The sequence below is a fragment of the Pleurodeles waltl genome, chromosome 4_1 (genome assembly GCF_031143425.1).
Source record: "Pleurodeles waltl isolate 20211129_DDA chromosome 4_1, aPleWal1.hap1.20221129, whole genome shotgun sequence".
In the NCBI taxonomy this organism is placed as follows: domain Eukaryota; kingdom Metazoa; phylum Chordata; class Amphibia; order Caudata; family Salamandridae; genus Pleurodeles; species Pleurodeles waltl.
In genome coordinates, this window is record NC_090442.1 from 431,831,393 (window position 1) to 431,850,456 (window position 19,064).

General features: G+C 40.4%; 1 protein-coding gene across 3 annotated transcripts in view; it reads right to left on the reverse strand.

Annotated features, from left to right (window-relative positions):
- The window catches only part of HGF (hepatocyte growth factor), a 299,651-nt gene that overhangs the window by 105,433 nt on the left and 175,154 nt on the right, over positions 1-19,064 (reverse strand). For all 3 annotated transcript variants that reach the window (XM_069228683.1, XM_069228684.1, XM_069228682.1), the window contains exon 9: positions 10,266-10,393. In XM_069228683.1, the coding sequence (XP_069084784.1) occupies positions 10,266-10,393 (128 nt within the window). The remainder of the gene's footprint in view (positions 1-10,265; positions 10,394-19,064) is intronic.

Below are 19,064 nucleotides of genomic sequence, written 5' to 3' on the forward strand. Positions count from 1 at the left end.
AGTTCAAACAAACTGGAATCATGTCAACCACAGTACATGTCACTTTCTTGTTTGAAGTTATTTTTAACTAAGTCAGTACACAGTGCATTGCCATTTCTTAAATGCTGCAATCATTCTGTATCCAGATGTTATCACCACAATTAGCATTCAAACTTTTGAATTCCTTGAATCCATCTTTTTATGTTGTACAAAGAGGCTGCAAACAACAATAGAGGATTTCCCTCTCAGGATTGATGGACAGAGGGGAAAGAGGGCTTGTAAAAGAATTGTAAGTAATATATTTGAATTCATATAACTAAACCTATGAAAGCTATGCCAGGAGCCTTCTAGAGACTAGGGTATTGTTGCTCTTCAAGTGATTACGCCATTTATTTCTGTAGTTTCCTTAATCATATTGCTAAATTATTTTATGAAATTATGTCACCTGCCAAACTTATTATCATTTATGTAAATATTTTTGAGTCAATACTAGTGGGCTTTCGGTTACAACATTGTTTTACTAAGACACATATCACAATACATTATTTTAAAAACACATTGATAGCCAATAGTACATCAATGATTTCAATGTATTTTCTGTTTTTCATTTATTTATGTACGTATTTATTTATGTTTTTATTTTTTAATTACATATGTATGGAGGTTTTCTACTATATGAACAAAGCACAAGCTGCCACTATATGTAGTGGGACAAAATAAATACAAATACATCAGCAAACATTACCTAATTTCCATCTATCAGATGTTTAGATACTTTAATGCATCACTATTTTTTAAAGTAAAAACGTTTGTATAATCAGTGATATAGAAGACTAAGGTTGCCATCGAGCAAGGAACATAATTAGCTTCAGAAGGTGATTAGGTAATCACCAAAAGCTAGTCACATCCAAATCTCTAATGTCTCTAATACAATTATGGAAAGATTACTGAGAGTAGTGGATAACAAACTTAGGTCCTTCATTACAGACATGACAGATATCCTGGCCACAATATTACAAGGGCATTACATCCAATGTCACTTGTAATATGGTAAAAGGGATATCCGAACTATGAATCAGGCCCTAAGTCTTTACCTACACTTTGAAAATGATTTGTTGTCAATACAAGTTCAATCTATACCACTACTGAAAAATCATTTTTGCTAGGCATGCATTCTTTAGGCACAGTATGGCAAAGCAATATCATCCTGGTAAGATTATCTGTGAAGATGTACATGTTACTCAAGGAATGTGAGAGGGAAAAGTAACTACATTTAAACACACCTAATAGGGCCCAAGGCTTTAAACTGAACAGTTTCTAGAGTATTAATTTAAATATAGGATTTAGACCTATAGTGACATTGGTGCCAAACCAGATCTTCAATTAGAGATTTTTCAATGAAACCTCTAAGAAGTTTATCCTAAATTTCTTCTACAGCTCAAAGAAAGAGCGAAACGTACGTGCACCCACAAGATGAGGTAGCATAAGAATTACTTCCTTCTCTGTCAGAAAAGAGTTGGTTATCTACCGGGGTAATTGTGGACCCTCTTTGTGCTAGGCAGTCAGTCTCACCATGCTCAATATATTTCACGAATATCTTGCAGAAAAATAAAGGCGTTTGATTTTTTTTTATTAGAATAGGACTGCTGTTGAATCTGTATTGAAAGTGCTCTGATAACAATAGCACCACTATTGTTTCTATAGTCATTGACATAAATTTAAACTCTTTCTATGAATTACTAGCCTCTGTACTAAAATGAAGCTGAGCCACAAAATACGTTTTTGAGGAACCACCCTACTGAACAATAATTTTCTATTGGGCTTTTTATGACTTACTCTGGGACATTTGCTTGCCTAAAAAAAGTTAGTAAGCTGTTTAAAAGTTAATATCAAATGGGAAAGGTTATGAATGAAATAAAACAAATGGTTAATTTTTATTTTGAGAATCAGGTGCTCCATTTCCAAAAACTGAGTATGTACCCATGGAATTAATTCACAACTGATCATCTGAGGAATGTAAACATATTTTGAGGAAAATAACATATTTTGGGAATACAATGCCTCCGCATTTGTGAAAATCTGGAAATGGAAATGTCTTACTCTACACCTGCATTTGTTTCTACAATTCTGAAGGAAGCATCACATTTCCTTCATTCTTTACATTAAATATGTTTTTCCATATTTGTTTTGTATCCACCAGATATAGATAAGATTTTTAATGTTTCCTGTGTAAAACTGTAAAAAGCAATTCCCCTGCTAAAGATGGCAGTAGAGGGCGATATCATCTGTATAGACACATACTGTTTTGATAGCTAAAACGTCTAGCCTATACATTCCTTGCACTACCCCTGTTGTATCTGGTGAGAGACTCAAGAAAAATTGCAACTGTACAGCAATGTGGGCAACCCTAAAAGTGTCAAATTTTATTCTAAAGCTATTAGTCTGACTAGATTGCAAAAAAAGCTTCGGAAACTACCTAGTAACCCAGCGTACCAGAAGGAGATCATCTTCTTTACTGATAAGAAAAATTCCCAATGCACCAACTCAATTTTTTTCTCCATTTCCAGGAACACTGCTATCAAATAAACCATCATTATATGTGAGTTCAGTGCTTCCTACATATACTGGACATTATAGATTATAAGCTTGTACATGCATTATGTTTTCTTCATTTATTTCTTAAACATATCTATGTAGCACTGATGAAGCCACTCGGGCAACATATATGTAGCCTAGGGATTTGACTTTATTTTAAAGTTGGGGTCTCAAAATCCCTACCAGCAAAGAACAATGATCCATGTCCAATGTAATTACTTGATTGCTTATTCCACCTATTATCAATTGGATTTTTCTGTGGTTAGTGCCAACTAGTTGTTTCCTATTCTGTGTTTGAATGGAACCTATCACAGTACTCAGAGGCTTATTTACAAGCCCCTAGCAATACCAGAACATCACTTTCAGCAACACTCTGGTGGCCATTTCCACATTTACAAGATGGTGCTAAGCCACTTTGAGTGGCTTAATGCCGCCTTGTAAATATGGGCGTGGGCAACACAGTGTTCTGCTGCAAAGGGGCGTGCAATGGGTGTTGCTGTTGGCGTTTCAACGCAACACCCATTGCTTTTGACACTGCCCCAGATTTATGAGACATCGTAAACCTGAGGCAGTGCCAAAACTCACTCCACCCCAGGGGTGGCATTAGAGTGGCACAACAGGGAGATATACTTTTATGCATTCTGCAGCACATATAGAAAGAGCAAAAGCCCATTAATGATTGTTTATGTGCAGGAAGGTGTCCTATGGTGCAAGGGTGCCTGGGCTGGTACTTGGCAGCTGATTTTCACACCAGCGCAGGGTGAACGGACAGAAATTAGCTGTATCTTGTAGATATTTTGCATTTCTGCCCCTTCCCTGTGGCACAGTACAGAGCAGCAAGACATTTGCTGCGCCGTCCTGCACCACATGGGTTTGTAAATAAGCCCCTTAGTTCTTCTAAACCTAAACTATACATTTTAGACGATGGGCAGAGCAATTGTGTTTCATCAGTATAGATGTCATGCCCTCTATAAACATACTGCAAAAGATTGTTACAACAATGAATATGGCTATCTGTGGTGAGCCCTTTCGGTGCCTTGGATGTAATAGTTATGTCCTGGGCAGCACTGCTCCGGTGCCCAGGATGTAACCGTTATGTCCTGCACCCGCTCATGGGGAGAGAGCTAGTGCTCTCCCCTTGAGCCTCCCATCCACCTCCCCAGGGTCGGAATGGAAGGGGAATTGCTTCCCCTTCCACCACCACTCCCCACCTCCAGTGACGTCTAATGATATCAGCGCACAATCGTGTGCTGACCTCCTCAGGAGTCATCCCCATTGCACGGGAAGCTCAGCTCCCAGGGGGCAGAAAGCCTACTAGATGCCAGGGAATTTAAAAAAACTAAATAGTGGGTTGGTGTCTACCAACCAGTATGGGCATGGTCATGCCCTCACCCCAACTGAAGGGGGTAACATTCTTTCAGCTCTCCCCCTGCACATTAAAATATCTTATCTCATGGCAAGCAAGAGGACATTTGATTATTTTGGGTTTTGGTTACACATTTGGGCCATGAGAGCTTGCTAACTCTCAAAATCGTCCCACTTGGAATGGTGATGGCTGCACTTTTTGGACTTTGGGACGCTGCCATGTAGAAAAATCTACGAGACCTAGACACATCTGAAAAATAAACATCTGGGTGGGTCCAGGGTGGTGTGCTTTACATGCACCCGCAACATTTTCCTACCCATAATGCCCTGCAAACAACTAACTTTGCTTGGAAACACACATTTTCCCCACTTTTATGTAATGGAACATTCCAGAATCTGCCGGAAACCCCAAAATTCCTACCACCCAGTATTGTTGCATCTATACCGGTCAAAAATGCTGCCCCACTTGTCAGCCTAAAAACATTGTTTTCCAAACTGCCTTTTGGACCCTCTTTGGTTCTTCCTCAATTTTGACATGTTTTTGGCTCTTCCCTCTCCCAGGCACTTGGCCCACCTACACAAGTGAGGTATCATTTCTATCGGGAGACTGAGAGGAATGTTGGGTGGTAGGAAATTTGTGCCGGTGTGTCGATCCCACACAGAAATGTGGGAAAATTTTATTTTTTAGCTACATTTGAGGTTTGCTGAAGAATCTGGGTAAGAAAACACTGGGGGATCCACGCAAATCACACCTCCCTGGACTCTCCGGGTGTCTACTTTTCAGAAATGTCTGGGTTTGGTAGATTTCCCTAGATGGCTGCTGAGCCCAGGACCAAAAACGCAGGTGCCCCCTGCGCAAATAACTGGTAGTTTCATATTTGATCATCTGGATGTGTTCACGTAGTGTTTTCGGCCACATCCTTTCACATGCACTAGGCCTACACCCACAACTGAGGTACCATTTTCTATTGGGAGATGTGGGGGAATGCTGGGGAGAAGGAAGTTTGTGGCTTTCCTTAGATTGCAGAACTTTGCAGCACCAAAAAATGAGGAAAAATTAGTTTTTTTTGCTAAATTGTGAGGATTCTGGGTAACAAAACCTGGTGAGAGCGCCACAAGTTACCCCATTCTGGGTTCCCGTAGGTGCCTAGTTTCCAGAAATATCCAGGTTTGCTATGTTTTCCTAGGTGACGGCTGAGCTAGAGACCAAAATCTACAGCTAGGCATTGTGCAATAACGAGCTCCGTTTTCTTTGGGAAAATGTGATGTGTCCATGTTGTGTTTTGGGGCACTTCCTGTCGCGGGCGCTTGGTCTACCAACACAAGTGAGGTACCATTGTTATTGGGCAACCTGGGGAAATGCTGAGTGGAAGGAAATTCAGATTCCAGAAATTTCTATCACCGAAATGTGAGGAAAAAGTGTTTTTTTGCCAAATGTTCAGGTTCGCAAAGGATTCTGGGTAATAGAACCTGGTGAGAGCCCCACAGGTCACCCCATCCTAGATTCCCCTAGGTGCATAGTTTTGAAAACTGCACAGGTTTAGTACGTTTTGCTAGGTGCTGGCTGAGCTAGAGGCCAAAATCCACAGCTAAGTTCTTTCAAAAAAACATGTCAGATTTCAATGTAGTTGCATTTTCTGTTGCGGGCATTAGCCCTACCCACACAAGGAGCAGTACCATTTTTATCGGGAGACTTGGGAGAACACAAAATAGAAGAACAAATATAAAACCGTGTGTAAAAAAGACATCTACGTGAGAAATGCCCTGTAATACACATGCTAGTATGGGGACCTCGGATTTCAGAGATGTGCAAATAACCACTGCTTCTCAATACCTTCTCATGTGCTCATTCTGGAAATACAAAGGTTTCCTTGATAGCTATTTTTCACTCTTTATGTTTCACAAAATTAATTGCTGTATACCCAGTATACAATGAAAACCTATTGAAAGGTGCAGGTCCTTTATTGGCTCTGGGTGCAAAGGGCTCTTGATGAACCTACAAGCCCTATATATCCCTGCAACTAGAAGAGTCCAGCAGACATAACAGTATATTGCTTTAAAAAATCTGCCATAGCTGGAAATAGTTATAGAAGAAAACGTGGACAGAAATGGCTCTTTTTTTCACCTCAATTTCAATATTTTTTATTTTAGCCGTTACTTTCGGTAGGAAAACCTTGAAGTATCTACACAAATGACCCCTTGATGAATTCAGAATTTTGTCTACCTTTATTTAATGTTTATCTGTCTGGGATCCAGCATTGGTTTCACACACATTTCTGGCACTAACTGGAAAAAGGCTGAAAGCACAATTTTTTTTAAAAATGGGGTATGTCCCAGTCAAATGCCAAAATGGTGTTGAATAATGTGTTTTTCTGATTCAAGTCTGCCTGTTCCTTCCTGAAAGCTGGGAAGATGGTGATTGTAGCGCCAAAAACCATTTGTTGATGCCATGTTCAGGGGAAAAAACACAAGCTTTCTTCTGCAGCATTTTTTTCAATTTTTTTGGTAAATTAAATTTTCTCTGTATTTTCGCTAATTTCTTGGTCTCCTCCAAGGGAACCCAAAAACTCTGGAGACCTCTAGAATCCCTAGGATGTTGGAAAAAAGATAAACATTTGGTGTGGGTAGCTTATGTGGACCAAAATGTATGAGAGCCTAAGCGTGAAGTGTCCCAAATAGCCAAAAAATGGCCTGGCACCTGAGGGGAAAAGGCCTGACCGCAACGGGATTAAGGAGTAAGGTAAATACAATCTTATTTAAAAACTTTGGAAGGTAGGTATCATTGGCAATTGTCTAGTAAATGGATAGATCAAAGGGGGCAAGGGAAGATTTTTCCAACAAAAGAGAAAACCCACAGTTGCACAGAGTGTTCAGGTATTTTGTTTTTTAGGAACAAATGATTGACAATATTCGGAATGGGAGCTGTCAGCAAGATCTCTACTAAACCTAAACTATAAATCTTAGACGATGGGTAGAACAGTTGTGTTTCATCGCATAGCTGTCATGTCCTGATCCTCCACAAACATCCTCTAAAGGATTGTTAGAAGCTGACAATGGACAACGCTCTGGGTGCTCTCATGTCTGAATGGATGGGAGTGGCAGTAAGTCCTGATATTTTACTTACATATTTCTATTATTAAGGCAGCCCTTAAACCACTTTGTAGTGTTGTTGGAAATCGCCAAAAATAGCAATCAATTGAGGAGTATTTTGTGGCTGAAAGCAGTTGTCAGGTTCAAAATCAAAATGGTTGCAGAACCCTTGTAGGTAGCCCATAGCATTTCTTCCCATATTTCCATTACAGCAGGCCCTGTTACACTAAATTCAAGACAGACTACCAACTTCTCAACAATGAATATGGATATTTATGATTAAGGATTGAGGTAAATACAGTATTTTCTATAAGATTTGGAAGGAAGGGGCCCAGTAGTTCGATAGATCAAAGGAGGCAAGGGAATATTTATTGTAATGAAAGAGGTAAGTCACAGTTGCACATGATTGACAATGGTCAGATTGGGAGCTGTCACCAATGAACAGTAGCCTTACTAGATTTGACGAATACTGTAAAAATTTTACAAGTTTCTACAAAGGAAGGATGTGTGCCTATCCAAGAATGAGTTGAATAACATTTCAGTCTAGGACCAGCTTCCATGAAGGTCTTTTATCTAAACTCCCAAAGTTCAAGGGATTGTAATTCAGACGTCAACAACTGCTTCAGATCTAGACCCCTAAATTACAAAGTTAATTATAAAGTTTGACTGCATCCTTCCAACTCTACATTTTCAACTATTTTCTCCTCTTAAAACATCTTAAATTATAGTCTAACCATTCAAACAATCTAGTTGGGCTATGTATTTAAAGTCTGCCTTTTCATGTGATCTCATATTATGTCCACTAAGATCTTTTACCAAAAATGAGTGAACCAAACTTTAATTATGCTTAAAATGTCAACATTTCTCCTAAATCTTTCTCGACATTTTTTGTACCATTAGAGATAACAAGCAAAGGATGTCTCTAAAACCCTTCCTGAATTTATAACCAATCTCAGCTGTACCCTTCTTTATACATAAATATCCTCTACAATGTCTTCTATGAACATGTTTACAAACAATTTGCCAGTTAGCAGGACCTGATACACCACACAAATATGTGAATCTTACCAACTCTTATTTCAAATGAAGTCTTAAAATTTGTGGGGAATCACACAAATGTGGTGGCATGTGATTCTTGACTTGATAATACCTATAGGACTCTTTCAATTGCATCCTTTACTAATATAGACGTATATACTGTATCGAAAGGTACCATAACTAGATTAAAGCCCCCTCAAATAATTATAGTTCTGCTATCATTTCAACAAAAACCAATACAAAGCAGTGCATTTTTTCACTGAGAAACACTTTTCTGCTGAAAAGTAAATATTGTTCCAATGTATTACAAGCCTTTAATTGTCTTTCAATCATTCCCACTCAGAAAGGCGCAATGTAACTTTTTAGAAAAATGCACTGGAATTTAAGTACTGATGCTGAAAGGGACTTTTTGAGAATCAAAATCCTTCCTGTGCAGAACGCTCCTAAAATTGTAGCTGCTGCCATGGAACCAAAAGCCAGATACCTGAATCAGGTGGGTCCCCCTGGTGCTATGAAACTTTGCAGGCCCCCAGGACCTTAGAGAAAGACACTGAGAGACTTCAAAGGTGTGAGGCAGAGGCCATCACCAAAGTCCATCCAGGTTCAGTTGCTAATAGTTAGCGTAGTTGTTCGGGAAAAGGCCTCCAACAGGTTGTCTGGTACCTGTAGAATATGGCAGTTCACCCAAGTGAACCTTGGAGTCTACATCTTTGTCCAAGTTATAAGAGGGAGATAGTCTAGTCCCTGGGGGCTCCTCTTAGGTCACAAACAGCAGGTCCAGTCCTATTGTGACCTTCCACAGATCCATAAAGTGTTCTAAGGACAGTGCATTCTAGTGTGATATTTATACTTGACATCAGCTAGTGGTTGGTGTGACTCCTTGGCACTACCTAACCAATGGGATAAAAGTTCCCAGTGGCAATACCACCTACGTTTTCAACAGTTTTCCCTTCTGCAAACAATCCACAGTGCCTCTCACTGTCAAAAACCAAGTTGGAGAAACCCATCTCCCCTTGTGCAGAGCCAGGTGTGGCCAGGGTAATGAAGAGTCCCCTCCTCTATTGGCACTCAAAACTGCTTCTGGGAGTAGTTTTGTCATGCTGGGTTTTGTGCCAGCCTGGATGGGGGACAAAGGTTTGGCCTTTTCCAGGTGTCACCTGACACATTTTCTTGTGTCAGGGCAGTTAACTTTGAGATTGAATAAGTCCCGGGGCCACCCATATAGTCTTCTCTCTAGGGCAAAAAAAACACTTCCCCACTCTTAGGCCATACTCCTTCCCCTGGGAGCAGTTTTCAGACATCTTCCACACCTCATTCAGGCAAAGTGCAGTACCTGGAGAACTAAAGTAAATTAGCCTCCAGCAGGCTCAGGAGGAGTAAAGGTAACTTTCAAAAGGTTTCCAATATACTTAATAAAAATATGACTTCGCTTCTGGTTTGAGTTATTATTAAATATAAAAACAAGTTTTTGAAATGAGTCTGTAGCTGGTACAGGTGAACAGTTACAGATTAAAGAGTAGAGTGTATACTTTATCTTTTTCTATTTGCCAGTTACAGCATGACCCTTGACAATGTCACTGTGGGCCTATTCACTGAGATGAAATGCCATTTATAATGTTACCCATGGTCCACTCTTAAATTTTAAGCATCCTACATTGTGGACGGCAAGGCATGCTTGGGGGGGAACTCATTTAATATTTAAAATCAGGTTTCATGCCTGTCACAAGGGTGATTTTGACAGGTATGTGAAGCAGGTTTCAAGCTGCTATTTGTAGGCTAAAATGAGGTAGGCCTGAAGCCATGTTTTCCAGGCACAATCTGTGGATAGCACAATGTATGAAGCAGTCAACAGGTGGCATTTAGTGTACATGCCCTGGACATATTTTCTATGCCCGATACTTGGGACTTATAGGTTAGTTAAATAAGTCAATTAGGGATAATCCAATGTACCCACATTTAAGGGGGGAACCTAAACACTTTAGCCCTATTTTGGAAGGGTATCAGTGCACAGAGTTTAAAGTGCAGCAAAAAAAGGGACCTGAAAAAGGAGATAAATCTCGGGTAACCACTCAAATGCAGATTTCCCACACAAGCCAACTTCCTTCCAATTATATGCCATGTAAGGAGAATGAAAGAGTCAAGCTTTCATTGTAAAATATATCATGAATTCTTATTTTTAAAGGTTGGTTACTAATTACCTTGCTTAGGAGAAGCTGTACATTTTGGTATTTGTGAACAGTATCCTGTTCTAATAAGTGGGTCTATTGTAAAACACCATGGTGACTCTGCTCCATCTGGATTCCGACAGTAGTTTTCTCTTAAATCCCTGCAAATACATAAGTAACAATATATATATATATATTCTGATAAGTATTTTAGTCTACTGTTCAAATACAGGTGACACAAAACAGTTCAATACTGTGTTATCTTATTAAAACAAAACTTTAGTAGATTTTGGTTTAATGTTGTGTTCCTATAACATACCAATGATGCCCCACCACTTTCAACTAATGTACTAATGACCATATTAATATCAATTACAGTTCAATTCAAGTCCATCTATACAGAATATAAACTCAAGTGTCAATGTTCTTCACGTTTTTTCAATCAAATAACTTTTGTTTTCCCAGTCTAAATTAAATTAATAGTAATACATGCATATTTTGCATATCCAAATGTAATCCTGGACATTACTTTTTATGTGCATTCACACTCTTTCCAGTTGTTATAACATTATTATACCAAATTTAGAAAATTTGAATAGCCTGGATCTAATTTATAATTGACATAAACAAAAATAATAGAAATTCACTATAACATTAAAAGATCTATTTCTAGAGTGACTTATTCTTGCCAATTCTGGCTTTTTGTTTTAAAACTGCCACAATAATTCGCATTTGATGATTCCTCCACTGCAAGTTGGCTTGGACCACTCTCATTTCAATAGTAAGTGAACTTATCGTCACCATTATAGATGACTATCAGTAATTACACCATTTCCGTTAGGAAGTCCACATCTTCCATCTATTTTAAATTAACTGCACAAAAACTGCCTTCATGACATTCACCGTAGAAGCACATTTGTTTCACTATCTATGTTGTGTGTGTACTCCAATGGTCTAAATCCTAGAATGAGGACAGAAATAAAACACTTCATATATGTCTTGTATATTGTACATCTTCATTGGATAAGCACCTAGCAGAAGAAACGCTAAATGCCAATTCTGCAAAAGGAAATTATGCAAATTTAGCAAACTCCTACTTCTTATATACAACAACTGACAATTTTCTTCCAAGTGGTCTGGAAGAAGATGAGAAAAACAGGAGAACAAACTCTTGAGGTTTCTGCAATCCTGACACAATTCTAGGAACAAAGCACACATCTTGTCTTAAAATAGCACAATATCCCTGGATAGGCAACAATAGGACACAATACAACAAACTACTCATTTTATTTTGCTCTTTCTTTGTATTTCTTACAATTTCTTATACTTTTGACAAGGCAACTGCCACCAGTAATACAACATCATCATCAAACATTAAGATCAACAAAAGACCCTGATTCCAAACAAGGACATAGCTCCAAGGGAGGGTTTGAAGATTATACCCACCTAATAAATGTATTTTGTGATAAAAAAGTTGGTTACAGGTGCCTTCAGTCGAGTATGATGAGGTATCGGTTAGATTTCACCAGACATGTTTATACACACAGGCAAACATGCACACTCTCTCTCTGTTTAGAAAGACTAAAATTTTTTGATTTTTTCACAAAATAATGAGTTTTATCTCACTTAGTGACCCTACCAATCTGCATTTCTCTCCCTTTCCATTGTCCCTTAAGCCCCTCTCATGTGTCCGCTTGTCATATAATGTATTTTAATATTATGTGCCAGTGTGATTGTTAGGGAATCTATAGTTCATCCCTCTTTCCCCCAATCTTACCAACCAAGCTATGCCCCTGATTCCAAAAGATGGATACTGAAGAGCGTTAAACATTATAAGAACATCTTAGTGGGGCACAATTGTTTCACTACAGGATGAGAAGGAGAGTAGCTCTTCAGTAAATGAACAACTACATTTTCATCATCATTTACATAGGGTCAATCATCACGAAAGTCTTTAATAGCTGGCCATTAATCTTTTAGTATAGAATGGCTAGATTCTCTTTAAAACTATCCCACCAAAACTGTAAAACTGAACAAAACTCTTATTCTAGAGGAGGCAAATAATGGTCAATACAACACGTTCTAAAGATCCAAATGTAAAACACAGGATTTCAAAATAGACAGCCTTGGAAATTCTTGAATTGCAATTGCTAGATCATGAAAGATTTACTTGTATTGAAATCTCCTCTTCTTAACTGAAGATCAATATTTCCCTCTAAGACCACGGATAGCACTCCATTCAACTGAACTGGCATTTGCTGTTATGATTATGGAGAATTTGGATGAAGTCTGCTAGATAAAGATTCAGACTCAACCACCTTTGAGGAGAGATTTTTATTTCCTGGAAGTCACTGGAATCAACGTTTTGTAATGCTATGATGTTAATGTCAACTCCAAAGGAGATCATACAAGAAGTTCTGCTATGTTCATATCACTCCAGTTCGGGGCTCCTATAAATTTCAGGTCTTATAACGGAGAAAACTGTAATTTCAGAAAGTGTAGAAGGAAACCATGATGCCTGATGCATGGACATAACACTTCCACATCTTTCAGGATGTGAGACTTCGTATTGTTGTGTTTTTCAACCTCACACTTCTGTTTCGGTGACTGTGTTAAGTACTGCCAGATTTGATTCCTATATATTTCATACTGCTCATGGTGTCATTTTAAAGGTATGCTGTGTTCTGTATATTATTAGATATGTGTATTATGTTACTGTTTTATATAATGCTGAACACTGATAGTATTTAATATAATGTGAATCAAATGAGTTAAAACATAATATATTTCAGCAATTAGGAAACACCCACTTAAATATTATTTGCTTAGTATTCAAGGAGACTAAGGAGAGTAGAGATGGCTAGAGGTTAGAATCATGTTAAATGTTTACAGAAACATTTACAGAGTTCAAATGGAGGTGTCTTTAGAGCTTACTTAAGATCTACATATGCTAAGTAAAAATGCAGTGCCTAATATGTCTACTTACCTATGTCTAATACGTCTAAAACACCTCTGTGATGGTTCCTCTGTGCCAGTTGATGGTGGTGACACTGAGGGGCACTACAGAAGGAATGGCTAAGGTTCTAGTCATGCAGGATCTGCCCCTTTCAACCATACTGCAACCTTATAGGCTGGAACATTGAAAGAAGTTGAAAGTAGAATACAGGAGGAAATGGACGCCACCAGTGCCAGGAACGTCTGACAACTACAGAGTCTTTTCATTGTTAAACCAATAAATAACATACATCTCAATCAGTCCCTTGCGGGCTCGTGTCTCTAGTCTTGTAACAACCCTCTATCACAATCCCATAAAATCCCTACACCACAACTGGGTCCCCTTAAACAGTTCATGTATGAAGGATGTATCTGTGATTATTTCTTTCACGTGTATACTGGTGACCAGTAGTGTCCATAGGACACCATTTGATTTCAAAACTATGTGGTGGCCTCCTTAATGTATGCTGGTTCTACCCTACTCAGATATACCAGTATACATGTATGCCTCTACTGACTTCTACGTGAAACCAGGGTACTTGATAGGTGGGAGATGTCTTTTTCTCATTCGCTTTGGCCTGCGTATACTTACCATACCATCTCTATTGGTCTGGCAGCAGATGTTGAATCAAGCGTTTCCTCAATATAAATGATTCCTAAGACCAGTCAGAAGTGGTGTGATTTTGGCATCCAAAGCATGCAAAATGTTTCAAGGAACAGGGGGAGGATGTTCCTCTATTAATGGAGGAACACACCATCTTTGTAATGCTGCACACTTTATGTGTGACATCATGTCTTGGACACCAAAGTACTCTACTATTATGGGGCTATAAGGATTGCCCCCATCAGTCAGGACTTGGTTCATCAATTGAACACTGTGGAAGCCTGCACACTAGTATAGGAGAAGAGAACCTGGTATGGAATATCTCTTTTCCATTCATACTAGGTGTAAGAAGCCTGCAGAGTTACATTGCTGCTGTGCTATATGGTGTGAAAGACACCCTCACCCCGGAGGGAAGAGCTACACTGGCCATCCCAGAAGAAACTAACATGATCCATGGGGCGACCTGCACAAAAACCACCTCACTGGGAGATAAGCGTGATGACGTCACAATGGTCTTCGTTCATTCAAGAACCAAAATGCTGCCAAATTCTAGGTCCTTTGCTATAAAAGAAGGGGTCCAAAGACATCATCTAGGTCAATGTGCTCTAACAACATTCATCTTTTATGCAATTGTGAGCCTTCAATTCCCCTGACCTTTACCATGCTTTAATGTGCCATATACCATATACCCTTCACATCAAGATACCAGCAGTCAGTAAGCCTTAATATCTCTAGTATGGAGTATAGATTCACTGAATGGAGGAGGCTACCTGATTCCTGAACCATCAGAAACATTAGCTTTCATGTTTCTGCAGAGTTTCATTTTATGTATGGTCAGGACTAAGCCCACAACGGTGGCAGATAACCCATCTGTCGAAATATAAATCTCATGGGATATTATGCGATTTGCATTTAGACGGAGAGGAAATCCATCACCATGTGGCAGTTACTCTTATGGGTGTCACTGCATTAGGAACTACTTGAAGTTTTTTTTCATTCAAAAGTATTTCAGCACCTTAGGATGAGCCTGTTGAGAGTTAGTTTACTAGTCCATCTCGTCCTACTAAAAAAACATAAAAATTTCTACTTGCCTTGTAAGTTAGATCGACTTCTCTTCCAGGGGTCAATTAGACCATAAATGTTTCTGAACCCAACTGACTGACACCCGCATAAAGAAAACTGGACAAGCATTAGACTCTTTTTCTAGGGTGATAGTTGTTTTTTTCTTTTTTGTTGAACTCTTTAATGTGGCCACTATCCTAGTATTCCCATATTAATGTCAGCTTGGACATCAAAGTTCATTTAGCACTAGAGTAGCATCTAGAGTTCATATATGTATTTATCTTGCCCACCTTTAAGACACTTTGCAGGTGATTAGTGCTCAAGTAAACCTGAGGACTGAGTGATACCTGGGTCAGGTTGAACCATGTCCTATGGGTTAATATAGGCTTTAGGTCTGCAGTTTTGTTAGACCTACAACTCTATCCATAAAGTTGATTTATACTTGTGAGTAATTTACTTGTGCAAATGTACTCTTAAACTTTTGGCTGACTCTATGCCTTTTGGCTGTTCACAAAAGTGTAAGGCTACTCAGAAGTGTAGACCTACAAGCTTCCACCCCTGAAAAAGGAGGTGGAGCCTAACCTAACTGTACTAAAAAACTGTAGAAAGTCTAGCACCCCACATGGTCAACAGTTAGTAGCACAACATCCTTTCATAGGAAATAATAGAGATGGGGATTTGAATGAAAACTCCATTGGAAATAAGTTAACATAAATTACATAAATTTAAACTATTAAAAATACAAATGAATTCAATTTAATATTAAAGAAATATATCCATATTTTTTTATTTAACTATGTCATATTTTAGTAACCTTTTTGCATTTGAACATGAATTTGAATACACACAAATATACTATTAAGATTTATAAATAATAATAAAATAATGTAAACTAACTCTTTACATCACTGCAGAGTCTCTCTAAGGTAAACTATAGGTAACATTAAAAATGTTCTTCTCTTACAAAAAAGTATGTGAAAATATTTCTATTTAAAATATTAATGTAAGTCACTTTTGTTTATTTTATGCATGCAACACGATTAACTAGTTCTTGAATAAAACAAAATTTAAATTTAGAAAACTACATTAACACAGGTATCACGCAGTCTAGATCTATTAATGCTCAACCTAATTACAAGTGGCTCAGAGGCCAGTATGGAACATCCAGGATTCCCACCTAATTCACTAAATGGTTGCAAATGCCAAAAACCTACAATTAGATGTATGTATTATGAGAGTGATACCTGGATGATAAACAACAGAAATACAACCATTTCTACTTCTATGATGGACAACACAGTTAACAATCTAGTGAATCAATCAATCAATCAATTGGCATTTATAAAGCATGACTTATTATCCGGGGGGGCGGTCTCAGGATGCTAGAAAGGGGCCGCGAGTCACTCGAAAAGCCAGGATTTTAGGTCCTTCCTGAACTGAGCCAGCGAAGGTGACTGCCTCAGGTGGAGCGGCATCATGTTCCAGGTCTGCGCAGTGAGGTAGGAGAAGGATCTTCCTCCAGCTGTGTTCTGCTGAATCCTGGGGATGAACTGGCAAGGGCCAGTTCAGCAGAGCGGAGTTGCCTTGATAGTGTGTAGAAGGAGAGGCAGTTATAGAGGTAGGCAGTTCGGATGTTGTGAAGGGCCTTGTATATGTGTGTCAGGGGCTTTAAACTGATGCATTTGTTGATCGGCAGCCAGTGTAGGTCTCTCAGGTGGGCAGAGATATGGCTGTGATGGGGAATGTCCAGAATCAGTCTGGCCATGGCATTCTCTATTCTCTGAAGTCTAGTTTGGAGTTTGTTGTTGATTTTGGCATAGAATGCATTGCCATAGTCAGCAACTACCTCTATTCCTTTGTGAGGGTTCTCTAAGGCTGTTGATGGTTCATCGGTGAGGGAGCGAATCTGCTGTGTGTCATTGTCATCTGAGATGATATTGTGCTTGTGGTGTCTGATAACCTCAGCGAGCAGGATCATGTAGAGGTTAAAGAAAATGGGGCTCAGGGAGGAGCCCTGGGAAACTCTGCATCTGGTTTCTTTTTGCTTCAGGGGTGAAAGGTGGGAGCCTGACTCTTTGGGTTCGGCTGGTGAGGAAGGAGCGGATCCACTCCAGGGATTTGCCACAGATGCCAGTGTCATGTAGTCTGGTGTACCAGGTGGTGTGGGAGGCTGTGTCGAAGGCAGTGCGGAGGCTGAGGAGGATGAGGGCTGCTGTTTCGCTGCAGTCCAGTAGAGAACAAATGTCATCTGTGGCTGCTAGGAGTGCAGTTTTGGTGCTATGGTTGCTCCTGAATCCAGATTGGGAGCGGTCAAGGATGTGGTTGGTCTTGATGAAGTCAGTGAGCTGTGCGTTAATCGCTTTTTCAATTACCAGGGCTGGAAAAGGGAGCAGTGAGATCACCTGTAGTTTTGCAGTTCCATTTGGTCTGCGGAGGGCTTCTTCAGTACTGGGTTTATATCCATGTGTTTCCAGGTGAATGGGAAGGTGGCATTCTCAATGGAGCAGTCAATGGTGCAGCATAGTTCGGGTATGATAATGGTGCCGGCTCGATTAAAGATGTGGTGGGGGAATGGGTCGAGGGTCCCCCAGAGAGGATGGTATTCATAAGCTTCAGGCTGTCTCCAGAGTGAGGAGGGTCCAGTGGTTCACAATTGGTTGGTGGCTGGAGTCCGTGGTGGTGGTGGCGATGGTGGGTGGGGGGTGGTCCATTGCTTGTGAATCCCTTGTAGATGTCCTCTATTTTCTGGTGGAAGAAGGTGGCAAGGTTATTGCAGAGGCCTTGGGAGAGCGTGATGTTGATGGTGTCTGTGCCGGGTTTTGGGAATTCCTTGACTATGGTGAAAAGTTCCTTGCTGTTGTGTGTGTTGGTGTTGATTTGGTCCTGAATGGCCAATTTTCTACCTGCTCTGATGAGCTGGCGATGTGATGTGATGGTGTATCTGAAGGCTTTCTGGTCTGTTGGGCTTTTACTGCTTCTCCACTTTCTCTTAAGTCATCTGCATTTGCTTTTTGGAGGTCGAGGGAGAACCAGCTGGGACTCTTGTGCTGTTGATTGCAGGCGGGTTTCCTTAGGGGTGCACAGTCCATTGTCCATTGGTAGAGGTTGTGGGCTGAGGCGTTGGCATCCGTGGTGTCTGTTGGTGGGGAGTGGCTGAGCAGCAGTGTTGAGGTGGTATTCAGTGACCTTGGACCAGTCCCTGCATTGGGGGGGGTAGATGTGGTGCTGTTCGATTGTCTTGGTGAAGGTGAAGTGGACGCAGTGGTGATTGGTCCAGTGGAGTTCAGAGATGTGTGATGAGGTGATGTTGCTGGCAGAGAAGACAGGGTCGAGGGTATGTCATGCTCAGTGTGGGGGAGGTTGACCAGTTGCTTGAGTCTGAGGGTGGCGAGGTTGTTCATGAGGGTTGAGGTGTTTGGGTTGCTGTGGTTGTTGAAGTGAAGCTGATGTCACAGAGAAGTCTGTGGTTTGTTAAAGTGAGGGCTTGGCAAGCGATGAAGTTAGCCAGGGCTTCACTGAAGGGTGGGCTGGGTCTGTGGGGTCTGTAGATGAGGGTGCTGCCAAGGTTGGTGTACGGATTTTTCTGGATCTGTAAGTGCAGGTGTTTGGCAATAGGGGTCTAGACATTAATGCTGGTCATGAGGAGGATTGAGTTTTTGCGTACGCTGGTGACACGGTCTTGATGTATGATTTTGTAGCCGTCAGGAGGGCAGTGGTGATGTCCGGTGCTGAGGAGGTGGTGATCCAGGTTTCAGTGAAGAAGGCGACGTCGGAAGGGAGTTGAGGAGGTCCCAAACGTCTATTGCATGCTTGATGAGTGAGTTGGTGTTGGCTAGTTGAGTATCGAGGTGCTCCAGATGAGGGGGGTTAGTGTGCATGGACAGGTGAAGGTGTAGATGTGGCAGGAGACTGGGCAGAGAGTATCCTTGGGCAAGGCACAGTGGCAGGTGGTGGAGCCTCTGGAATTGAGGGCGTGCAGGGTGCTGGCATTGTACCGATGGATAGTGCAGGAACCAGGGTCCATGGCACTGGGCATGGTCTGGGTGTGGATGGGCATTTACTGGCTTGCTTTTGGTGTGCCTTCAGCACACCAGCGGCATGCTTACTGTACAGGTGCTAAGCTGCCACAATTAAGAAGGGAAGGGAGGTCGGAGGGGTCACTCAGCTGGGAG